The sequence below is a fragment of the Ascidia mentula genome, chromosome 2 (assembly GCF_947561715.1).
Source record: "Ascidia mentula chromosome 2, kaAscMent1.1, whole genome shotgun sequence".
NCBI classification, from domain to species: domain Eukaryota; kingdom Metazoa; phylum Chordata; class Ascidiacea; order Phlebobranchia; family Ascidiidae; genus Ascidia; species Ascidia mentula.
This window is the reverse complement of record NC_138567.1, coordinates 1,369,776-1,393,208: the sequence shown is the minus strand read 5'-3', so window position 1 is coordinate 1,393,208 and position 23,433 is coordinate 1,369,776. Positions and strand designations below refer to the sequence as shown.

The window sequence follows — 23,433 nt, the reverse complement described above, 5'->3', positions numbered from 1 at the left end:
CTGATGATTATAGATACGGTGAACCACCGTGCAAAGCTGCTGCTATTAACGAGGCTCATGTGTAAATTGTAAGGACTCGGTGTATCATGAGAGCCGTGACATTTTATTCGGGTTTTTGTGCTTGTACACGCCATTATGTTTAAACTTTTCTGCACTGATTGCAAGGAATATTTGTCTAAACCCGACGACAACAATATTACTGGTATTTCGTTTCCATGGGTTTATTGACAGATTAGAATGCTTACTGAAACCCGTAACACGGGTTGTGTTGTTCGTGGAGGACATTAGCATTATTGTTTGTTATTCTGAGACAATTGAACCCTTTCTACACGTAACATGGGAATGTGAACAATGCAAAGGTGTCTGTAACATCACAGTGCCAGTTATTACAGCTAGCAAGCTTATAACGACGTGGTAGAACCCGCTGTTGCTTTCAGGAAATCAGAAATTTTTAAAACACCAAATGCTTTCTAATTTAAAGATCGTAATATTTGGAGAAATTTTTATTTTAATTGAACACGCACGCCACTGCAACAGACATGAAGTTTTGGCGTCTAACATACGCCTAGCAAAAATTAAGTGCAGTCACTTAAGATAAAAGTTAGGAGAAGTCCCTGTACTGAAATAAACATTTTTACCCGTGATACCGTTTCCGCTTTGGACTGCGAAGACATCTTGTATTGTAAAAAACCAAGGTTTCCATGTTGTGCGTAGCGATGACCTTGATGCGTTGTTTTGGGTTTCCAAGGTCGTCGCGTTACAATTTATACCTACAAAATGTGAGTTTTTTAAGGAGAGATAGAGACAAAAAACAATTTAAGTCCGGTTTCTGCGATTAAAATTTTTAAACAAAGGTACTGATCGTCGCGATAGAAGGTTTGTCGCAAGTATCGTGAAGTTATTCCAATGCGTCGCAAACTCAAAAGTCTGAGAACCAGTGCTGTGTAGGGTTAAACACCTTCTGTTCAACTCTTCGTGTTTTTGTAATACGATTAGAACGTAACAATGGGTAGCTTGTGATGTGATACAGACGCTTTGTGAGATTTCCTAACGAGCCCAACATCCTTGGCACCCCTGAACGTCCAAGGAAACAAAAGGTAATCTAACGAACAGCAGATGCGCCTTACAATTCTTGTCAGTGAGAGTAATGACTAAAAAGTTTTGTTAAAATAAAGTTACAAATAGTCTTTGCATTTTATCCAAATAGTTTCCTAATTTTTGAAATATATCTCCCGAATCTTGCATATTGTTTTTTAATCAATCCATGACTTCAGGATTTGTATTAATAGGATTTATGTGATTAGTAATATTGCTTTCTCCATTGGATTATGCTCATTGCTTCGTGACATTGTTGTTGACCTTCACAACATCTTGTGGTGATGGCCTCAGATAAGGTACGTAAAGATTTCTTAATTTGCAAACGTTGGGACAATTGCAACTTTCATGCAAGTTTTGTGGATTAATCGAAGCAAAATCTGTGCGGTTTTATGAAAATTTATTACATTATATGGCTCGGGAAGTTTTTGCATATTTGTAAATATCTGATTTAAATGCTCATAATAAATCGTTTTTCCAGTACCGTTCAATCAACGCTGGGGACATTCAATGTGACCCAGTCAAGTTTATTGCTGGAACTGGTGGATTCGGAGATGTCTTGATTGGGTATCATATTCGTTTGGAACGATTTGTTGCTGTAAAAGTCATTAAAGCTGGCGGTTCTCAAGACGAGGAGATGTTCAAACAAATGTGTAAGTGTAGCCTATTTTACTTTTAACTTGCGATATTTAAAACAAATTTCACGCAGATTCTGGGAGGAAATGGAAAACCTGTACAAACTAGGCGATCATGACAACATAGTTCGTGTCTACGGTTGGACCAAATGGCCCTTTGCCATCGGGATCGTCATGGAGTTCTGCGAAGGTGGAAACTTGCTTCAGTTAATACTGAATCATTCAATTTCATTGGGATTTCCCTTACGTGCCCGGCTTTTACTCGATGCTGCAAAAGGTCTCAAAGCTTGCCATGGTTTACCTCTGAAGAGAATGGTTCACGGAGACGTCAAACCAGAGAATGGCTTGATTACTAAATGGCTGCGCCTCAAACTATGCGACTTTGGAAGTGCTGAACTCGCAACAACCACAGGCTCGATGACTGTGGATTCTTCGGCAAGAAGCAAGAAGGAAAGACCTCAATACACTGCGATGTACACGGCTCCTGAAAAACTTAGAGACCTCACCATGAAACCCACAAAAGAACTTGATGTGTACGCTTTCGGTGTGATGGTGTTTACCGTTGTCGTGCGTGCATTGCCATATCCGACCGGCAACCATAAAGAGTTACTGGATTCCATCAAGGAAGGAACAAGACCAAACTGTTCCATAATAAAGCAATTAAAGCCTCATCTCAATTACAGCGACAGAGTAATCGTTGAAAACCTCGAGCAACTGATGAAGCAGTGTTGGGATCAAGATCCATCTAAACGACCAACGATGATCGAAATCTGTGAGAGATTGCAGCAACTTCTCGACCAACAAAGCCCAGAAGTGATCGAGCAACAAGTGGAAGATGTTGTCAGACAGATGGACATCAAAGATCCCTTTCCTATCAACCTTGATCGATTGGTTCCACTTGATTGCTATTCTACACGAAACCAAAGATTTTCAGGTAGGTTTCGATAGTTTAAAAATTGTCGCTTAAGATTGATGAACTATGACTTTTAACTATGAAAGCCACTTCAAGTCATGATTGCCAATTGAGCGCATTTTTCACACAATTTGTCGTGTTGTCTTGGGTGTTCGTGCTTTTTTAAGGCCCTTGCGCTATAGGGGTAGTTTGGAGGGCTTTAGAAATTCAAAGCTTGATTATAGATCAGTGGTTCTTAACCTTTTTTCTATCACGCCTCCTTTTAGTAACGGACTTGTGCCTTGCGCCCCCCCAAACTGTAAGTGGGTTTCATACAAAAAGCAATTGTGTTTTTGTCGATCATATTATGTATCAATTTAAGCTTGCTTATTTAACTAAAAAATTACGGGACCAATAAACGGTTTGTGACGAAACAGATGAATCAATACAAAAGGTATTTTGTGACGCAATGGTTTCTTTGTGATGTAACAGTAACTTAACTGCACAGGCGGATTTTTCATTGAAACTACAAAATTTTTGTTCCGAAACTGCACGAAAAATATGACAGACAGCATGGGACATTAAAGTCACTACAAAAAATGAAGTTTTGGTATAGAGCTTGCGCCCCCCATGAGAATTGGTTGACGCCCCCCCGGTTAAGAACCACTGTTATAGATTCATTAAATTTGTGCAAAGCGCAAACGCTGTTTCGTCCTTATTTGAAACACAACAAACTGAACATATATTGCGTCATAATCGTATTGCAATGACGATTGTGATCAATTTGAAACACAACAAACTGAACATATATTGCGTCATAATCGTATTGCAATGACGATTGTGATGAATTTTTAGCGATCTTGCTCAGAGTGAGATGAGTGCAGGCAACCGTAGACATGAAATGACCATCGGTGTAACTAATTATTTGTTAACTTGACTAACATTAGGCGCATTTGTACGCGTTGTATTGCTGAAATTTGCGCTTTTGTGTAAAATATCTGGCAACAAAACTTTTGTTTGTCAGACCTGTTTCGTCGTTTGAAATTGATGTTTTTAGTCGATAAGTGAGAAGTAAGTCTTTGTGAAACTTTTTGCCAGAAAAGTATAAAGTATCTGTCAGACATGTACATTCCTACATTTTCTTTTTTGACACAGTTACCGCCGATATCCGTACATCGACACATTATGACATTAGAGAAGATCGGTCATCCTCCCACAACCAACCACTTCCTGATGACGTCATTCAACGTCCATCAAGTTCTGGGTTAGGTTCTGAAGGTCATCTTAGTAGCCAGGAGCAGCAACTTTTAGAAGGTAGACCTTCAACACGGTTGTGGTATGAGTTTGTTAAACATGATTAATGTGAGGCCAAAGTATCCATATCAGTAGAGGATTTAAAAGAAAGGCTTTCTTTGAATCATTGCATCTTAACTAGGGGTGCACATTAAGCTAGGAGGGAAATTCTCAAGATTCTCCCGAAAAGTAGTATTTTTTCTACACAATCATGGGATTGGTGGGAGATATTTGTGGATAATGGAATGCCGTTTTTGGGTCCAAGGAGTACACAGCACTGAACAAAATACAGCAAAAATCACTATACATGTATCACCTTTTTAAAGATAATGCAGTTTGTTTGTTGTTTCACCAATTGGCAAAGTTTATATATACTTATTTTCCTTTGCAGCTCTGTAATAATGATCTGGGCCAGATAGTGCACTGTGCAAAATCTGTACATTTTTTAACCTGCACCACTCTAAAGTAATAATTTAGTAAAAATTCATATTATTGGCTCCACATTGCTTATCATATGATTATTGTGACACGGGGCCTGACGGCACTATCGGTTGAGTTTGCTTGGCCGTAGTGTTTCCACCTTGTTTGCTCCGTAAGGTTGCACCTAGTTTGGTGCCCAACGGATGACGGTGACTGTATAGTCACCACAAAGTGGAAGTCTTTGCTTGGCCGTTTGGTCAGCAAAGTCGTCTTATAGTCACACCAGCTGCACTGATGAGACCTTTTAGGTCGAAACAGTGGCCATCTGTCTGCAGCTTATACATAAAGTAATAATGTTTTTCCTTTTACAACAATTTCAGGATGCAATATTTATAGCCTGGTGAAAAATCTGGACCCTGAAAGGTAAATAAGTTTGTATTTTGGTCACAGATTCCAATCCAAACTCTGATGCAGGGAACCGATCCCAAGCACTTGGTGATGTCACCCTAACTCATTCATCCATTGATTCCATTCAAGGTCAAGTTTTATCTAAGCAGAAAGCAGGTAATATTGGAAACTTGTATACTTTTAAGTTTACCATTAGATAAAGCATCTGATGGGACAGCACTGCAACCAAACTCGAGGGTCAAACAGTTAGTGAAGCTGTGGTCAGATACAACATGTCATAGTTTTGTATTGTTATGTTGAGGCTGTACAACAATTGAATGTTTTGTTGATGCCTGCTATGCAGGTAATGCCTATCCTCTGTCATAGATAGGCAGCACATAACAAAACAATCGGTGATGCAGTAAGGTCAAATTTTGGGTTAAATGAATGTGGACGCGCATGCTGTTTACCTCTTTAATCAGCTGGTTATTTGGTGCTGGGTGTTGTCAAAATGTTGTAATAGCATCAAAATGTTTGAGGGGATGTAATCACAGAAGTAAACTTTAATTTGCCATTTTATGTTTTTGCACTCAGCCAGGTCCAAATTACATGCAGGATAGTTGCTTGAAGCATCCCCAGGGGGCATTTCGTCGCCTCATAAGGCTGCAAAAATGTAGGCTGGTTTTGTGGAAAATAAATCACAAAAACCTCCAATCTGCAATTCAGTGTTGGCCCCCACCCTTCTCTATGCGATAACGAAAAACATCATAGTAAAGTTGCTTTGGCCCCCTTGGCCAGTCTACAGGGTATGGCAGCTGCATGTGTGTGAGGTTTTTTTTCACCTTTTTTTGTTTGCACTCCAATTTTTCACTGCACATGGAATTTTTTTGGCATGCTAATGTCTAAAAATAAAATAATTGATTGAAAGTACCAAAGGTGTTTTATCGTTTATGTTGCATGTAGGCTTGGGGGTGCACATGCCCATGCAGAAAGATTTAGTCCTGCATGCCCAAGATTTTGTCAGAACTGCCATATTCTCCAGACTGGCCCCTAAGCATTTTTTGCAATCCAATAGGACCTAAGGCTCCTGTAGGCTCCTCAGATCCTTGCTGTGTATATTCTAATGCAGCTGCAACCCTCTGCCCATGGTAGAACTATTAGTGGACCTTAATGGGTCAAAAGCCACAGTAATTATTTTTGTGAAAAGGCAAATCACACAGTTCTTGACAAAAAGGTATATTGCATCTGTCAACCGGTTGATGGGCACAGACAATTATTCTTTCTAGTCAGTAAGAAAAAGCAGTGATGATGAACACAGTTGTGTTCTCAGTGTCCTAGATTTCAAAATTATTTTCAAAACTAAATCTTTCCTGTATATACATACTTTCCAGAAAAGTATCAGATTAAGGCAATCAAATATTTCATTCTTGGTACTTGTTTATGTATTTTCTGTTAAAGTTCCGACACTTATTTATTAACACATTTTGACATCACAGAAGATCGTTCATCCCTCCACAACGAACCACGTCCTGATGATGTCATTCAACATCCATCAATTTCTGGGTTAAGTTCTGAAGGCCATCTCAATCTTCAGGAACCGCAACTTGTGGAAGGTTAGGATTACAACATGGTTGTTGTATGAAGTTGTTGAAGATAATTCAATGAGGGACTGAAGTATCCAGATCAGTAGAGGTTTTAGAAAAGGTTTTCAGGGTTCTAAACTTAGGGTGCACAGTGACCTATCTAGGGGATGCACAAGATTTTAACAGTTTGGTTTCAACCAAATATTTTGTGTAATACCCTGTTAAATTGGCATAAACAGTATATGGCAAGCTGTAACAATACAGTACCAACAACAAAACAGTGCGATTTGTTTGACATGTATGCTGATTAGCATGGTTTATACCCATTTTTTGACCCCCGGGAGCATTTGATCCATCCATGTTGGACATTATTTAGGGTAAAAAGCAAAAAACATGCAATTGGATATTGAAGAAAAATGAATCTATTAAGTATCCTATCCAGGGCGTCGATTGTTTATTGAATGTTGAACATCTTGAGAAAAATTGTCGTGTTTGTCGCAAAAATGTCGTATCTGGTAACTAACGCATGAGAAAGACCAGGCTTATTTCGATTACAGGATTCTTGTACTTACATAAGTTTAGAATACAAGTTGAAACAACGTCAAAACAATTAAAAACCCTGCATGTTGTTGGGTGCTATGTCTCTGTTAATACGATTGAACGAAATGGTACTTGTTTCGTAACAATGACACATGATCGGTAACAATGCTCCATGTTTGGAAACAATGGTAAGTTTAACGCGCTTATTTGCCGAACGTTAAAGCAAGTGTTGGGTGGCTTTTGCATGGATTTTGTCCTATAATTTACTGTAGTTGCGTTTATTCGTTGTTTAAACACACAAATTTATTTGGGTGGGGATCCCGAACGATGATGCCATTAAGCTTTCAACACTACGTAACTCTTCCAGTTAAATATTGTTGTTTAATAAAGAACGTCTTCGAACCACTTTTGCCACCAGCATGTATGGCAAAAAATTGGCAACTACATGTGAATAGGAAAATCGTCCAATCTTCTAAAAAAGAAAACTAGTAAGATCGATGTGAATGTTGCAAGATTAGCGTGACCGATATGTTAGGCTTAATTAGTTTATTATAGTAATTCAATTTATGGACTTTTGCAGATAACAATAGCGTTGATCTGTTCATAGTACTGTATACCGGTAACTCATCATTTATTCACGCCGCCCAAGTCGAACAGTGGCGTCGCGTGTCGAACACTTAGAATGGTGAAAAAGGCATAAATCGAAACCCTGCTCCTATCTATTATGGTTCAGTGCAAGGTCCATCTCTCCTCCACACAACAGCACCAAAATTGGTTGCTGAATAATTGCCTAAACAACCCCCCAGGTCTGTTTATGGCCCCCTGTTGGTCACAAGATTTTCCAGGAGGCTTTACAAATCATTGCTGTGTGGTTCCCCATCCAGGTGCAATAATTTTTTTTTACTTTTAAGAATATTAGGTCCCTATATGGGTAAGAAGACCCAGCAATGATTCTGGTAACCTGCAATGGAACAGTCATAAGTTGCATCATTGCTGAGGGCCTTGAAAACAGGATTTCTTTGATTTAATTGCCATATAAGTCCTTAAAACTGTCACCCTAATTTTTTTGACAATTTTGCATCTTCTGAGATAAAATCTAAGTTGCACATCACCATGTGCTTTTTGTTTGCGATAGGTTGTAAACATGCTTCTATAGTATTGTTTTGAGGATTTGTTGCACAATGCATCAACATATTTTCAAAATTGTTACAAAGTAACAAACATGTGTCAGTATAGCGTCAGTATTTAGAGGTTGCTACAGACCCCTGACAACACTCTACTAACCCCCAGGGGCCTGTGGACCCCTAGCTAAGGATCATTAGTATTGTTACAGCAGCAATGTAGTAAAGATATAGGCCAGATACTGTAAAGTGTAAAATTTTTTAATCTTTTAACTATTTTGATTACAGACTCCAATCCAAACTCTGATGCAGGAAACCGATCCCAAGCACTTGATGTTACTTCTACTCAAACAACTTATGTATCCACCCAAGGTCAAGTGCTATCTGAGCGTGAAGCAGGTAATATTGAAAAAATATATCTGGATAATTATATTTATGACGAGTTTTAATCATTTTTGATGTCACCTGATACATTTTATTTTTTTGCAGAACAAATTCAAAGCACTGAGGAGCGTCCAACTACTTCTCATGAGGAAACATACAGTCGTCCACCAAGTGGAGAAACAGAAAATGCAACGCAGGAAACAATGCAACAAACAGGTAACTTGATGTCGGCCATGTTTGCATCATCTGTGAACTTCTGCAATGTAATATTGATATGCTTTAGTCATAAATGCCGTAACCATGTGGGTGTTTATTGGTAGAAGGGGCTGAAAGGTTACCATAATTATATAAATTACCCACATTTCTTGTTTATGACTGTTGGTTGTCGACAATGTACGTATATAGTTGTATTGTACTAATTTGCTTTTTACCTTTTGTCTATTTGTACAATTAAACATTAGTTATTACTACAAGATGGCTCTGATGGCAAATATACTTGTAAGTATCAACTTTTAGGTTGCTCTGTTATACATCTTGTAGTATTAAAAAAAGCCCCATGCTAATGCATTAATATAGACTGAAATACTTGGTGGTCCAAATGTTAATTTCCTAAAATCTTGATGGAACTTGCAAGTATTTGCAACACACAATCAAATTCAGTTGGTCGGAATCATGCAGTAAAACATTGTTGTGATATTTCCACCCAGCTCTGTCACACCGTTCACCACCTTGGCACTTTTTACTTATAAAGTCCATCAGAGAAAGGGCATTCCCCCATTTAGGAAGCATAAATATTACACATATCAGAGCAGAAAAAATGGCAGAGTTACACTGGTGCCATAACCAAGGCATAAACACCCTTGTTGATTTGAATGTAACCATTAAGAATTTCAGAAAATGTGTGTCGCAAATCATTTTTAATGTCACCTGATACATTTTATTTTATTGCAGAACAAATTCAAAGCACTGAGGAGCGTCCAACTACTTCTCATGACGAAACATACAGTCGTCCACCAAGTGGAGAAATAAAAAATGCAATGCAGGAAACAATGCAACAAACAGGTAACGTGATATGGGTTGCGTTATTTACTAAGCTAAACTTTTACATTCAGAAAGTTTATTGCTGACTTGGGTAATATTCATAAATAACGCATCTGTTCATGATTCGGAAAATAACTTTAAATGTTCTTTAAAACCTTTGCAAAACAGTGGGAATGGTTTATTGTAGAGCAAAGTTTTGTCCAACATCAAAAATAATTGAACAAACAATCGTGGTCACTAATCTGTGGGTGAACAACATAGGGTCATGGACCAGAGGGATGTTAGTTGACAAAAAAAATCACCAGTTGACAAAAGTTTGAACGCGGGTTACTCGGCCGCCTCACGAGGTAGCGACTTACTATTTCCACACAAAAATAGATCACAGGCTGAACTTAAAAAAAAATTACACTCATATTCAAATATGAATATGAAATGTTTGCTATGCCATAACCATAAGTAAACATTGATTCCCGCTGAAATCCTTAAGGGAAGATATTCTTTGGCGTCCATACTATCTAAAAAATATTAAACTTGTTCGCGAGAAAAAACGCGCACCTTCTCAAATTTGATTTGAATAATATTAACCATACCCCCCATATTTTCCAACGTTTTGCGCTCCCCGTGAAAGGTAACAGAAAAAATTCCCAGTTAACAAAACTTTGGCCGCGTGAAACTCGCGATTCGCAACACAAACATCAGCATTATCCACGTTATCTTCACCTACTTCACCCTCGTCACTTACACAGGGGGGATTTATGTCGACAAGACTACGCTCGACATTGGATTGATGTTCAAAGATTTCGTCAGTTATTACTTCACTATTAATATTGTTTTCGGTTTTACCATCAACATTACAGGCGCCAAACAAATCGAGACAACATTTTATTTATCCTTCATGTTTTGCCCAGAAGTATTTTAGTTTTCGAATTGTGTTATCCCGTTTTTTTAGACATGTCTTCGGCAAAAAAATGCTTTATCAATACATGCCATGAAGAGGGTGTGCGAGGGTCAAATGAAGTGTACGTGGATAATGCTGACACAAACATGTCTACTGTTAGGTTACCTCGAGCTTGTCCTTTTGCGCACTTCGAAAGTGGGGCGGGGTTTCTCCTTCGAAACTCTCGTACTCTCTCGATGGCGACACGACCTTTGGGTGCTTTCCCTCCTCGATCTCTCGCTAGACTTCTTGGATGTGAAGTCGGTGTTCTTGGAGGCTGTAATTGCCCTTCGTGCGCACTTCATCAATGGCGATGGCGAGCCGGTCTTCTTGGCGCTGGGACTCTTCTTCTTCTTCGTGGACTTCTTCACCGGGGTGATGGTATTCTCGGCGTTATCAGGTGTTTGGATGGTCATCTCGGTGTCCTCGGGTGTTGGGCTGGTATGGAACTCCTCGCTGCTCGAGTACCCCGACCCCCTCCTCCTCGTCTTGCTACAACCTTCCATCCGGACCTCCGATGCTTCCGTCACTTTCCGTTGTGGTCTTGTGCGCAGTTTGGTGGACGACCGCAGGTCTTGTTGCTTGGAATCCAGTACTCCTCCTCCTCCCCATATTTAAGCGCCCTTTCCTGAACAACATCAAGAAATGTTGGTTTAATTTCACCGGTTCCGTCCGTTCAATGGATTTCTAGTTAAAAATATTGTTGTTAATTGAATAGTTTTGTTGGTAAAAACATTTGTACTCGCCGATAGTGGGCTCGGCTTCATCTTTGTTCCCGCATTTAATTCGGGGAAATCCTGGATAGCCTTAACCACCACTTTCCGAGATTGGACAGTCCTTTTCGCGTGTGTCAGCAGAAGCGGTAGAAAGTTCCTGTATTGCATGCCAGATGGTACCACCAGGCATGCTTAAAGCTGCAAAATCAATAGAAAAAGAATTAGATGGTTTTACCTCATAAGGCCATTGGCGCCAAGTTTTCATACTAACCGGGGGTACGGTCTTATCGTGACGTCATAACTAATGTTAACCGTAATTGGAGGGTTCCTAAATTTGGGCTAAAATTCCTTTGTATTCCTTCTGCTAAAATTTCTTTGGGAGTAAATATGGGGTCGAGCTCGAGAAAGCACGAACGTCCGTGTTTAAGTTAATGAAAACAGACACAAACATGAACTGTGGTTTGAGCAATTGCATTACATAATGGAAAACTCAAATGCGAGATTTTGCGGCGATGCATGCGCCGTACGTTTCTTTTACTTTGGGCGAAAACGTTTAAATAAATATGGTGCCATAATAGATTAATTGTGCGTTAATGTGCTTAAGAAAATAAACAAAAAAAATACATGATGTAGCCCGGTAAGCTCCTGCACATTTGCGCTATGTGTTTGAACACTAAAGTAATTTATGTTTGTTCCGCAGCGCAAAAAATGGTTTGCACTGAGAAAAGCGCATGCTATTGCAACTACGAGATCACTTTTGCCCCAGTCTCTTAAAGCTGAGCAAATAAAATGGCACTTGTTTCGTAACAATGCAACATGTTTGGTAACTATGGCGCAAATTTAAGCGCGACAATCTAATACACTTAACGAAAGAATTCTTACAATGCGAATCACTTTACCGACATTCGTACGAAGCGTGTCAAAGTGTCCCTGCGCAAGTTTGTGATTGTGACCAAACAATTTAAAATTTGCGGGGGGACATGGAAGCCCCGTCCACCCGGACTTGGCGCCACTGCATAAGGCGAAACGTATTTCCGAGCATTGCTGTCGGAAATATACAGCAACCGCTTCCGGCTGCTTTTGACGGGAACCCGCCACATTGTCTGCTTCCCAGATACACCTACGCCATACTTCTCCACTCTTGTAGGCTGCAAAATAAAGTAAACGAAATTAAATTTACATATATTAACAATAAACAATTAACAATAAAGATCGAAAAAGAGTTCTTACCTTCGGCTGGGTACAAACATTCAACTAGTTCTGAATAATCGGCTTCTCCATAGCTTGTTTCGTAACAATGTATGTCGTAGCTTCGTCAATTTATGCCGATCAGAAGACACGCCGCCCGATCTTGAGCCTCGCACACCCCGATCTCTCTGCCCGCCGATTTATCAGATTTTTTTTGTTGCAAAGTTCAGCCCGTGATCTATTTTTGTGTGGAAAAAGGAGGTCTCTTCCTCGTAAGGCGGCCGAGTAACCCGCGTTCAAACTTTTGTCATCTGGCGATTTTTTTTTGTCAACTAACATCCCTCTGGTGGTTATGGTGATTATTTTTTGTACTTAAAGGTAATGAGAACTGGGTGGTATTTAAGTCATTCTGATTCACTTGGTGAAAAATTCCAATTTTATAACCACTGTTTTAAAAAGGCACCAGTTACAACCAAAGATACGCTAGTCGACAAAACTTTAAACGCACATAACTCTGCCGTTACTCGTAAAGGTATTTGTGTAAGCTTTGCAATAGTAGAAGAATTGTTTTCCCCGCGTACACTGTGCTAAAGTTACAAGTAAAATATTGATTTTTTTTGTACGGTCATAATAATTATTCGGTTGTTAAAACATATATCCCCCACAAAATCGCGCACAAGTTATGTATCGCTGTATGAGATTTTTTAGGGCTTTCCAACGGTGGTAGAGTTGCCTTTTCTGTCAACCTATGAAAAACAAGTTATATTTATGGCAATGCACATTAATATCCGTATCGAAATCCCATGAGTAACGGCAGAGTTGTGTGCGTTTGAAGTTTTGTCGACCAGCGTCTCTTTGGTCAGTTGAAACGTTAAAAGTACAAGCATCAGTAAAAAAAATTGTCAAGTTTAATTCGGCGATATAAACAAATTAGTTTTCTGTGCAGTGACATATTTTTGTTTCATTTTGGAGTAACAAAAGTCACAAATAAAATGCATAAATTTTTTCTGTTTTTTTTTTGCAAAACCAAAGTCTAAAAAATCCCCATTTATGAAAAATTATCTGTTGGTGCTCTTTAGCGCCACCAACACATTTTCCGCGAGAATTTACACTTTGAAATGAACGTCAGGGTACGGATAAGCAAGATGTCGGGTTTATTTAAATCAAAAATCAATTTCTATTTTATTTCAGATAAAAACATCGATTCAAATTCCCTGATAAAAATTTACGTGAATTTGTTGAAAACCGAAAAATATTCTGAAGCAAATGAAACAAGAAACCAACTTTCAAGGTCACTTGAAGGTCTTGGGGCAACTGCAGAAGAATTGAAAACAACTGGAGATAAAAAGAGAGAAGAGGGAAAATGTTTGGAATCGATTTTATTTTACGAACTTGGAGGTGAATTTTATTCAAGGCATTATGATGACGTGAGAGGGGTTAGAGGTGTGGTGAATTGTGTTCGGGGTTTGGATCTGACATGCCAAGATTTGAATAAAACATTGGATTTTGATCAAAAACTTAAAAACAAACGAATAATTCGTGATCATGTGATCCCACTAATGGAAACGATGAGACTCAAAATACAAAATGTTCAAAATGTGGAAGAAGAGTTTAGGTGTCTAATTGAAGTTTATTGTTTGCACTGGATTTCAATTACTCAAGAATTTATCGGAGATTTATCGTCGATGGAATCAACAATTAGACTTGCACTTGAAATGATGAGGAAACAGTTTGGTGAAAACTCAGCAAAGCATGTAGTATTCGGAACTTTGTTAAACAACCTTGGTGTTGTTTGCAAGAAAACAAATCGACTGAATGAAAGCCTGGATTTGTGGAAAGAAGCAATCCAAGCTCACAGAATGGCAACAGACATAACTGAAGAGGAAAGGAAGGGGTGGATTGAATTAAGTGAAAAGTGTTTGCAGAGTTTTAAATAAATGTCAGGTTACTAGAATTATTAGTACATTTGTTCAAATCAATCCTGTGCAGTTAATCTTGTTTACATCTTTGTGTAAATAGTTTAATTTGAAAAGAAACTTCAACAAGAAACATCAACAGTAAATGTGTCTAAAACAAAGGATGCGCATTTTATGCACTTTGTTACTTTTGTATTTATTTTTCCAAGCTAAATTACAAAGTAAATCCTGTTTCCGATTTGAACGGTTAAATGTTAGTTCATGTGACAGCGTAAATTGTTTCCTCTTCTCTAAACTGCCTGCGTTGCAGTTTGGTCATTCTAGTCTACTACTATCGCTTGACAAGTGCACGTTTGGCCTCCATCCGTCCACCGTAAGAACCGGGGTAGGGCATTCTATTCTATACTCTAGCAGTTGCCACGTAAACTGCTATGTGTAAAGAATTGAAGTTAACATTTCCTGCTTTATGTCTTCGTAATGGCATTTGGTAAATAAAATTGTATATACAAATTGGAAGATTGATTAGTTCGAAACCAGAAGAAAGGAGATTGCCAAATTCTAGCCCCAAGGGTCAAGGGCCATAAAGAGTGAGGTTCACCTAGGAATACTATGCCTAAACTAGAGGACCTACATGGGAATTAAATTGGAGAAATTCTATTTTCAAGGCACTCTGCTGTAATGCATCTAGCGACTGTTCCACTTAATTCCATTGACGAGTCTTGTGACTTACATAGAGACCTAATATTCTTCAAAGTTTTGCTCCTGGATGAGACTGTACAGAGCAAGAACTTGTTGAGCAACATCTTGTGACCAACAGGGGGGTATATAAACAGCCCTTGGGGGGGAGGTGGTGGTGCTTCGGCACTTTTTCAGCAACTAAATTTGATGCCATTGCATAGAGAAGGGTTGGGACTTACACAAAATGCAAATGAGTGGGTAGTTGAACGATTAAATTTTCTGCAAAATCCAGTTTTTGTTGCTTTTTTTGTCAAAATATTGACTAACCAGGGGGGCAAATGCCCCCAGGGGGTGACTAAATCATTTTTCTAGTGACTAATTTTGATCAAAATTTGTAGATATGGAATAGATCTTCCATAAAATCAAGAATGATCGGCAACTTAAACGATTCATTTTTTCCACAAATACAGCCTGAATTTTGTGCTCTATTTTCACCATAATTTTCAGCAGCACCCACCAGCAAGTAACTACCTGATTGAAATAGCCAAAACCCCACTAAAACTGCTCATTTAACCAAAAAATTGAGCCCTATGCATCACTGGTTTGCTTTGCGACATAAAATTTGTATTGTGACAAAGGTCTACACGGTGGGCATTTCCAAGCACCAAAACTTATTTTCATAGAAATACCAATATGCGTCCTTCAATAGGAGGTCAATGGACCAGAATCCCAATTGGCCTATGCCGCAAAGTACATGGGACATTCAACTATTACATTGTGAAGTTTCCAACCTGGTTGATCATCGATCCAAGAGTTATGGCTGTTTTACCAACACCCCCTAAACAACAGAAAATGGCCTTATCAGCAGGGCTACAAGCAGTACAGCTAATAGGCAGAAAATGATGCCACCGACCTTAAGCGGTTCACATAAATTACACCGAAACATCATTCACCAGTCATGGCAACAGCCCTTTGTATGCACACATGCTCAATGACACAACAAAAGTTTCAATTAATCAATATTCGAGGCTAATTAGTCACATGCATAATGGGAAGAAATCATGGCTATCTCCAAAGTATGAAACTGAAATGAAAAAAGTGCTGTTAAGTGGCCTACAACACCTTGCAAAGTGTTTTGTATTGTAAAGAAATTGTAAAACACAATTAGGAACTACTGTACTGGTAAACTAGTGCAGTACATACAGGAAATACATTGTTGGTTGCAGCAGTGTGAGTACTGGAATCCTTTTGTATGAAGTATCAGCCACCGGCAATGGACTATTTCTTTCTGTGGCAATAAATACAGTAATTAGGCCACAAAATAATTATATTTGATTTGTTATGACCAAACAACATCAAACAGCCTTTAATTCGAGATTTTGCAAACTAGATCAACAAAAGAATTGATGCTGTGAAAGACAGCACATGCAACAAATGCCATGACGAATGAAGAATACATTGCAAAAACTATGTGTTATAAATGACTCAAAATGTGTTGCAGAATGATAATAAAGGAAATGCATGCATTTTAAGCTATATTTCAAGTTGTTTGAAAGCTGGAAGTCAAGCAACAGACCCCATACTTTATGTACATTAGGCATTGAAAAAATTCATTTAAATAGGGACCTAAAGTTCTTCCAAGTTGAAAAAAAAATTTGCTCCTGGATGAGACTGTACAGAGCAAGGACTTTTTGGGCCTCCTGGAAGATCATATGACCAAGGGGGCAGGGCTTTGACACTGTTTCAGAAACTAAATTTGATGCCATTGCAAAATATTGACTAATCAGGGGGGGGGAAATGCCCCCAGGGGATGGCTAAACCATTTTTCTAATGATTAATTTTGATCAAAATTTGTAGATATGAGATGGATCTTTCATAAAATCAAGAATGATTGGCCACTTATACAATTAATTTTTCCACAAATACAGCCTGAATTTTGTGCTCCATTTTCACCATAATTTTCAGCAGCACCCACCAGCAAGTAACTACCTGATTGAAATAGCCCAAAACCCCACTAAAACTGCCCCAAAGACCCTAAAATTCGCCATGACAACAGCACAGGCATGTGCGCTCATTCAACCCGAAAATTGAGCCCTATGCATCAATGGTTTGCTTTGTGACGTAAAATTTCTATTGTGATAAAGATCTACATGGTGGGCATTTCCCAGCACCAAAACTTATTTTCATAAAAATACCAACATGCATCGTTTAGACATTTTTTGTCATTTCTCACAGTCACAGATTTCAACAATGAAACTCAGGACATCTGGTTGCCTGGCAACCCTATGTTATGGCAACTCACCTGTGATCTTAACTGATTTGACAAATACTGCCTCATATGTTGGTTAGCTTGTGGGATTTTATCAAGATACAACATCAACTGCCGCCGATCACGTTGATAAACAAGAGTCTGTACAAAAAACTCAACTATATAATTTACCTCAATTCAAATCCACTGTAGTGTGACAGTTGTAAAAATACATAATATGCAATAATATATATTTTTAGATAAATGGTTACAGTCCGTCACAAGCAGCTAAGGCTCAATGCAATGGCACTGAAACCTAATGACTGATAAGTTAGCAAGCAAAGCCTTACATCAATTACAACTTTGTAGCATTTCAGTTTCATCGCCATTTCCAATCTTTTGTCGGATGTTTCAATTTCAGCGCAATATTTTGCAAGAGCCTTTAAACAAAACATGGAAGAATATAAGGAGGTTGAAAAATACAATGTAAAAAACAAAACAGACATCATCTGGGGGTGATTTTTACTCGGAACGTCGACCACTCGATCAAAACCAATAACGGCTTGCAGTCTTGCACTCCGAAACAATGAACGTGGAACTGTTAACAAAGTTTCTATATCACGCCATCTGCAAAATTGTAATTAGTTTAAACAAACATTTCAAAAGTGTGTGTGTAACAGAAATACTTTGCCTTCTCATTCTGCACAAAGCTGCAATTGTCGTAAACATAAACTGCCTTTCACTGATTTTATGTTGATTGCAAATTGAAGTGGGACTACTTAAAAGACCCTGAAAAACATTGGATATTTGTGCAAAACCATATATATACAAACAAACAGCAGATAACAATAAGCTAAACATACAAAGAAATCAGGTAAAACATATTGAAGCATTTTTCATGTTATTTTTTACATTTACCTCTGCCTCTCCCCAATGATAATAACAACAATAAAACAAAGTGTCCACCACTGGTTTGTGGATAATTGCTTCTTTACGAGGGTGACTTTTAAACACCATGACTTGACCAGTTTTCTCAGCAGCGCTGTCAGCATCCTCCACAGCCGATTGTCGTTCCATCATCACGATTTGTTCAAATATTGCACTGGTTTCATTCGCAAGGCGAATGTCAGCATAAAAATAATATCTGAAAAAAGAAGTTTGTTTGTAGCTTTCACATTATAACTGTGGGTTTAACATAAGTTTTTAAAACCCAATGGAAAATTTATACATTATTTCACTCAGTTAAAAAACAGCAGTTGGCAAAATCATTAACTAAAAATTATTACAAACTGGACCAGCCAATGGCTATAAAGTGAACATAGAGTGTTTGCACTATAGTTTTTAAACTAACCTATTTTGTCACTGAAAAGCAAAAACATTTGCACTAAAATGACTGCAATCTGAACAGCATTCAAGAGCAACACTCATTTATACAAACCCCTGGTAAGATATTTGAAAGAATAAGTTGGTCAGATTCCATCTTTGGGTAAGAGTTTACCAATATCTGGGTTATGTTATGGGGCCATTTATTGAAACTTTCTGTTCACAAGGAACTCACTTTATACAGTCTTTCAACCCTGATGCTCTAATTTCAGGAGTGGTTGTGGCGGTCGATGCAAGACATTGTTTATATTTCAACATTGCAGCTTCTTCAGTTCGACCAAGGGCACTTAATGTTTCGTGTAGTTCATCAACTTCACCAGCTTCTCGCAGATAAGCACAATAATGATCCACTGCCACTGGACGACTCATCAGTTCTTTGCTAAATATATCTACAAACATGTAACATATTTTTTTGTCAGCAACCATGTAATTGTCAATGCAATATTTGCTATTAAAAGCATTATATAAGTTGCCTTGTATTATATTAAGTGAAGTTTAGTGCCCTTAAAATCTGTATCGTTCATTGCTAAATATATCCAATATGTATATACCATATATTCAAGATAGCCACCATGTATAATCGTCACCACAATATGTGTAATGATGTTAAAACTAAATGTAAGTGGCCCTCAATTGTAAGATGTATATTATTTAAGTAATGTTTAGTGCCCATTTTTGTATCAGAATCAGTTTCCCTTATTGGTAGATAAATACATGAAGTTAAACATTTCCAGACATAATTAATCTAAAGTTTACCTCGTTTAAGTGTGTCTCGCATAAAAAGAGTTACTGCAACAATTGCATTGCCATCATGTCGATGAATTGCACTGTCCAAGAGCTTAGTTTTTTCATCTTTCGACTTGTATAGTTCAAGTACATAGGGGTTGTCAATCTGATTACAAACAATAATGGTTTAAACTTGGTACTGCTGGATAGGCTTTGCAGTTTTACCCACCAATAAATGACACAAAGTGTTGGACACTGAAGGAGCTGCAGCTCTATCTCGCTTTGCTTGCACAAGTTGGCATTGAAGAGAGTTGATTTCTGTTTCAAGCTGAGCCATGTTTGTTGCGGATGGAACAGCTTTTTTGTCATAGTTGGAAACAGCTTGATGAAGAATGATGATGTTTTATAAAACATTAACTGTATATTTACTGACAGTAACTATAACAATATTATATGCATGTAGCTCTGTTTTCCAGGGCTGCCTCCCAGATTGTGGTTAATGATGATATTTGTATTTAATAAAATATAAACTGTATAGTTACTGGCAGTAACATTATTATGTACATGCAGCTCAGTTCTCCAGATACAAAACTTTGTCAAATGAAGTTTTTGAATATTTTCTGCCAGCTTGTGGTTATTGTGACCATGAATTCCTACCTTCTGTGATGGTCACGGTTTGTTGAACATTGTTGGATTTTACTGATTCACTTTTTGTGGCAGGAGGTAAAGTTGCAGATGAAGGTTGAAATTGTTGTTTTTTGGGCATCGATGGCCGATGGGATCTGGCCGGCGTGGCTCGTGGTGGAGTTGCCTCAGCAACGTAATTCTTTTCACCATGACCGTAAACACTTGCTTAAATTCTATTAAAAGAAAAAATGTAAAAATACCTGAACTTGGCAACAATCAATTTTAATAAAAAAATGCCTTCTAAAAGTCCAATATTGTATATGGGGGTAGGTGGAATTTGATTGGACAAATAACAGTATTTTTTGCAATTCCGCAATTCATGGAAAAACAATCAGCTAATTCAATAAAATATACAAATACAGTACAACATAGCAAACTTTTCAATCTTGGGTATCATTACATCAAAAGCTCTCTTAGACAAAGTTTGAAACAATTGCATTTTACCTTTTATTGACAAGAGTTGCTGTTAAACCAAAAAATTGAATTTTTTCGATGCTGTCTTCATTTTCATCATCATCAAAGTTGAATCGTTTTAATGAGGTTCCACTCCAGTATTCGTCTGAGTCAACTTGCTGGGGAACTGTTGGCTAGAATAAAACACAAAATTTTATGTACACCCAATAATGTCCTGTGCGTTAGTCCTATAGTACTACTGTATATTAATATTGGGAAGTTCTCAAACTTTTATTTTCATTTTCTGTGTTAATGCAAACTACACTATTACAAATTAGCATTTGTTTGTGCAACGAATGCACTTGTCCATGTTTTAAACTTAATTAACTGCCAACAAACTGAAGCCATGATAAAAAAAACTTTAGTTTACTTCGTACTATTTTAAACAAATAATGAAATTAATTTAACACAGAAAGTAACAGGGAATTTATCTGTAATGTTTGTACGCCTAAATCTCTGATGTGCCAATATCGTTCGAAACCCGGGTAGTAAACGGTTGTTTGTAAACAATTTGCTGAGTTAATGCCTCTGCTTTAAAGTATGTATATTCCTCTACACAACCTCAAACTCTAAACACCAGTGAAAGACACAAGACTTCAAAGCTAGTTGTATATCCATATGTGTATCGTGTATAATAAATAACTATCTACATAAAGTTTCCAGAACCCTGCAATTATACAAACCCAACCTGACAAGTGTCTCCAATTATGTTGTGCTGCTGTAACATTGGACGATGCTTGATCTATTGTGTAGTAAGTTTTTTGCATTAGTAATTAAATGGTAAAATTATGCTTCACCAAACACATGTTTCCAATATTACCTGCTTAAAGTTCAGAAACCACTTGACCTTGAGTGGAATCAGAGGTTGTTTGAGTTTGGGTGACATCACCAAGTGCAGAAGATCGGTTCCCTGCATCAGAGTTTGGATTGGATTCTTTGACTAAAATACAAAAATATTAAACTTTCAGGGTTCAGGTTTTCCAAAAGGTTATTTAGTGAATGCTGGAATTGTTGTTGAAATAACAACATTAATAGTTTGGTTTGACACAGGTTAAAATATTGACAGCGTTCGCGTAGTGCAGTATCTGGCTCATATCCTTACTACAGAGCAGCTGTGACAATTATGCAATGTGTTACCACCATTTATAACCTGCAGTGGCACTAAACTAATCTGGGAATAGCTTTGCACGAACTGTATTCATTTTTCAGCAATCAAGCTTACAGAATCATTAACTATATCAGGTGAATGCGACTGATAATCATTAACTACATCAGGTGAATGCGACTGATTAAAGCTTTACTATTCAGCATATACCACAAACTCATACAACAATCATGCTGTAATCCTAACCTTCCAAAACTTGTGGTTCCTGGCGATTGAGATGACCTTCAGAATCGAACCCAGAAATTGATGGACGTTGAATGACATCATCAGGATGTGGTTCGTTGTGAAAGGATGACCAAATTTTTCTGATGTCATAATGTGTCGATGTACGAGTATCGGTTAGAACTGTGTCAAATAATTGACAATAAAACAAGTATATACGATTAAACAATGAAGTGTAGTACTGTACACTCATCAGGTAGCAAGTTGAGCAAAGATTTTCTTGTGAATAGTCGACCAACACATCAAATTCAAACAACTAATTGAGTTTTTTTTAGTTAATGACAAACAGTCGAAAAGCAAGTTTACGTTACATATTTCTATGTTACATAGAATCCTATGAGGATCTGGGTTTTCGACATGTGTCATGGGCAAAGTTCTCCATCCTAATTTGCACTACAGACCAGTGTAACGCAGTTAGTATTTTCACGGACCACACTTTATGGTGTAGCAAATGAACAATGATTGTAAAGTGTACATAATTTATACCTCTGGCTGGATAAGTGCACAACTAGTATTCCTAGCTGGGTGAATATAAAGTATGTCGCACCCTTAAATTATTGCAAATAAGTATTTTTCGCAAGTTTGCCAAGCCTGCAATAAAAATGAAGATTTACGCTTAAGCGTAGCCCAAGCTTGCAAGAAAAACGAAAATTTACAGAAAAATAACAGAAAACTAATTTTGATTGTGCTTCTGTGCTTGATCCATTGTAAAAATGTTGTTTATTCATCACTGATTGGTTTGTTACGTCACTTTCAAAATTACAATGCTTATTATCAAAAATTAAGCATGTGGAGGGTATTTCCCAACATAAAAAACTTTAAACTGTGCGTATCATTTGACTGAGGCAATTTATTTATATGCGGAAGAAGAACTTCTGCAGTAGGAAGAGTTTGGAGATTCAGAATGTGATTTAGGATGAGTTACTTCATGGTGACGATGATAGAAACTTTGACCTTTGAAACATAGATTGGAAAAAGTTTTTACAAAAAAATCTATCCGAAATTAAATTTAATATGATCAGCGCACGCTTTCAGCACTCATTTGCATATAAGTTTGCCGCTTGGTGTCGCACGAGAGTCAAATAATGAAGGCGAAGTCCTTTCATTGATTGGAAATTTGAAAGCAATCTTAGACTTTTGACGCGATTCTCGTGCGACCCCAGGTGGTACCAAACTAGTTTATGACGTCACTACATTCACGTGTCCTACTTTGTGATTTCGTTTGTAGAGTTTGTGTTTCCACTGGGGGAATTCCAATCACACATAACTTTATGGATGCAAGTTGATGCTAGTTTGTTTAGGATGTGAAGATTGACGTATTTCTTGAAGCCCTCTGACTTAAATCAAATTCCTCAGTTAATCAACAAAATTGCAACCGGCGAAAATCAAACGTTTCTGTCATTGGTTCGCAGGTGGATTTACGGTGAAAGTTTATTCCTGGGTTGGGTTGGTGGAGCTCTATCTCTTCTATCAGGAGGAATCGCCATTTGTTCAACTTGTGGGTCGAGATCGGACGAATATTCTGATGATTATAGATACGGTGGATCACCGAGCAAAACGGAGGTTTTCATGCAGAACTCTCGTAATCTTCTGGCATCCGGCTCGACGACAGACATTTTTCATCGCAACTTGTTATAAATACATGTTACCCGTTTACAATTTACTCTGACGTTAAGAAGTAGGACTGCAGTTACTCAATGAATTCCGTGATTTCTTCTCACGT

The 23,433-nt window shown here is 37.9% G+C and overlaps 1 protein-coding gene and 1 pseudogene across 3 annotated transcripts; one reads left to right on the top strand and one right to left on the bottom strand.

The window, feature by feature from the left end:
• Positions 1–1,268: 1,268 nt before the first annotated feature.
• Positions 1,269–14,640, top strand: LOC145889844 (uncharacterized). Of its 2 annotated transcripts, XM_082980888.1 has the most exons (10): positions 1,269–1,394; positions 1,577–1,746; positions 1,805–2,664; positions 3,778–3,936; positions 4,786–4,899; positions 6,219–6,335; positions 8,255–8,365; positions 8,456–8,566; positions 9,302–9,412; positions 13,424–14,640. In XM_082980888.1, exons 1-10 carry the CDS (start codon positions 1,380–1,382, stop codon positions 14,167–14,169), a joined length of 2,514 nt encoding a protein of 837 aa, XP_082837014.1. In that variant the 5' UTR covers positions 1,269–1,379; the 3' UTR covers positions 14,170–14,640. The 2 variants fall into 2 exon arrangements, with proteins under 2 accessions (XP_082837014.1, XP_082837015.1); XM_082980889.1 differs by lacking the exon at positions 1,269–1,394 and having other exon boundaries at positions 1,608–1,748.
• An 839-nt stretch (positions 14,641–15,479) lies between these two features.
• Positions 15,480–22,715, bottom strand: LOC145889200 (uncharacterized; annotated as a pseudogene). Its single transcript, XR_014399487.1, has 15 exons — positions 21,675–22,715; positions 21,144–21,263; positions 21,012–21,065; positions 20,315–20,457; positions 19,841–20,070; positions 19,413–19,564; positions 19,214–19,349; positions 18,633–18,846; positions 17,993–18,218; positions 17,766–17,863; positions 17,575–17,701; positions 17,425–17,514; positions 17,129–17,236; positions 16,030–16,114; positions 15,480–15,664 (listed from the first exon to the last, which is right to left on the bottom strand). The product of XR_014399487.1 is annotated as an uncharacterized LOC145889200 (transcript).
• Between the last annotated feature and the right edge of the window lie 718 nt (positions 22,716–23,433).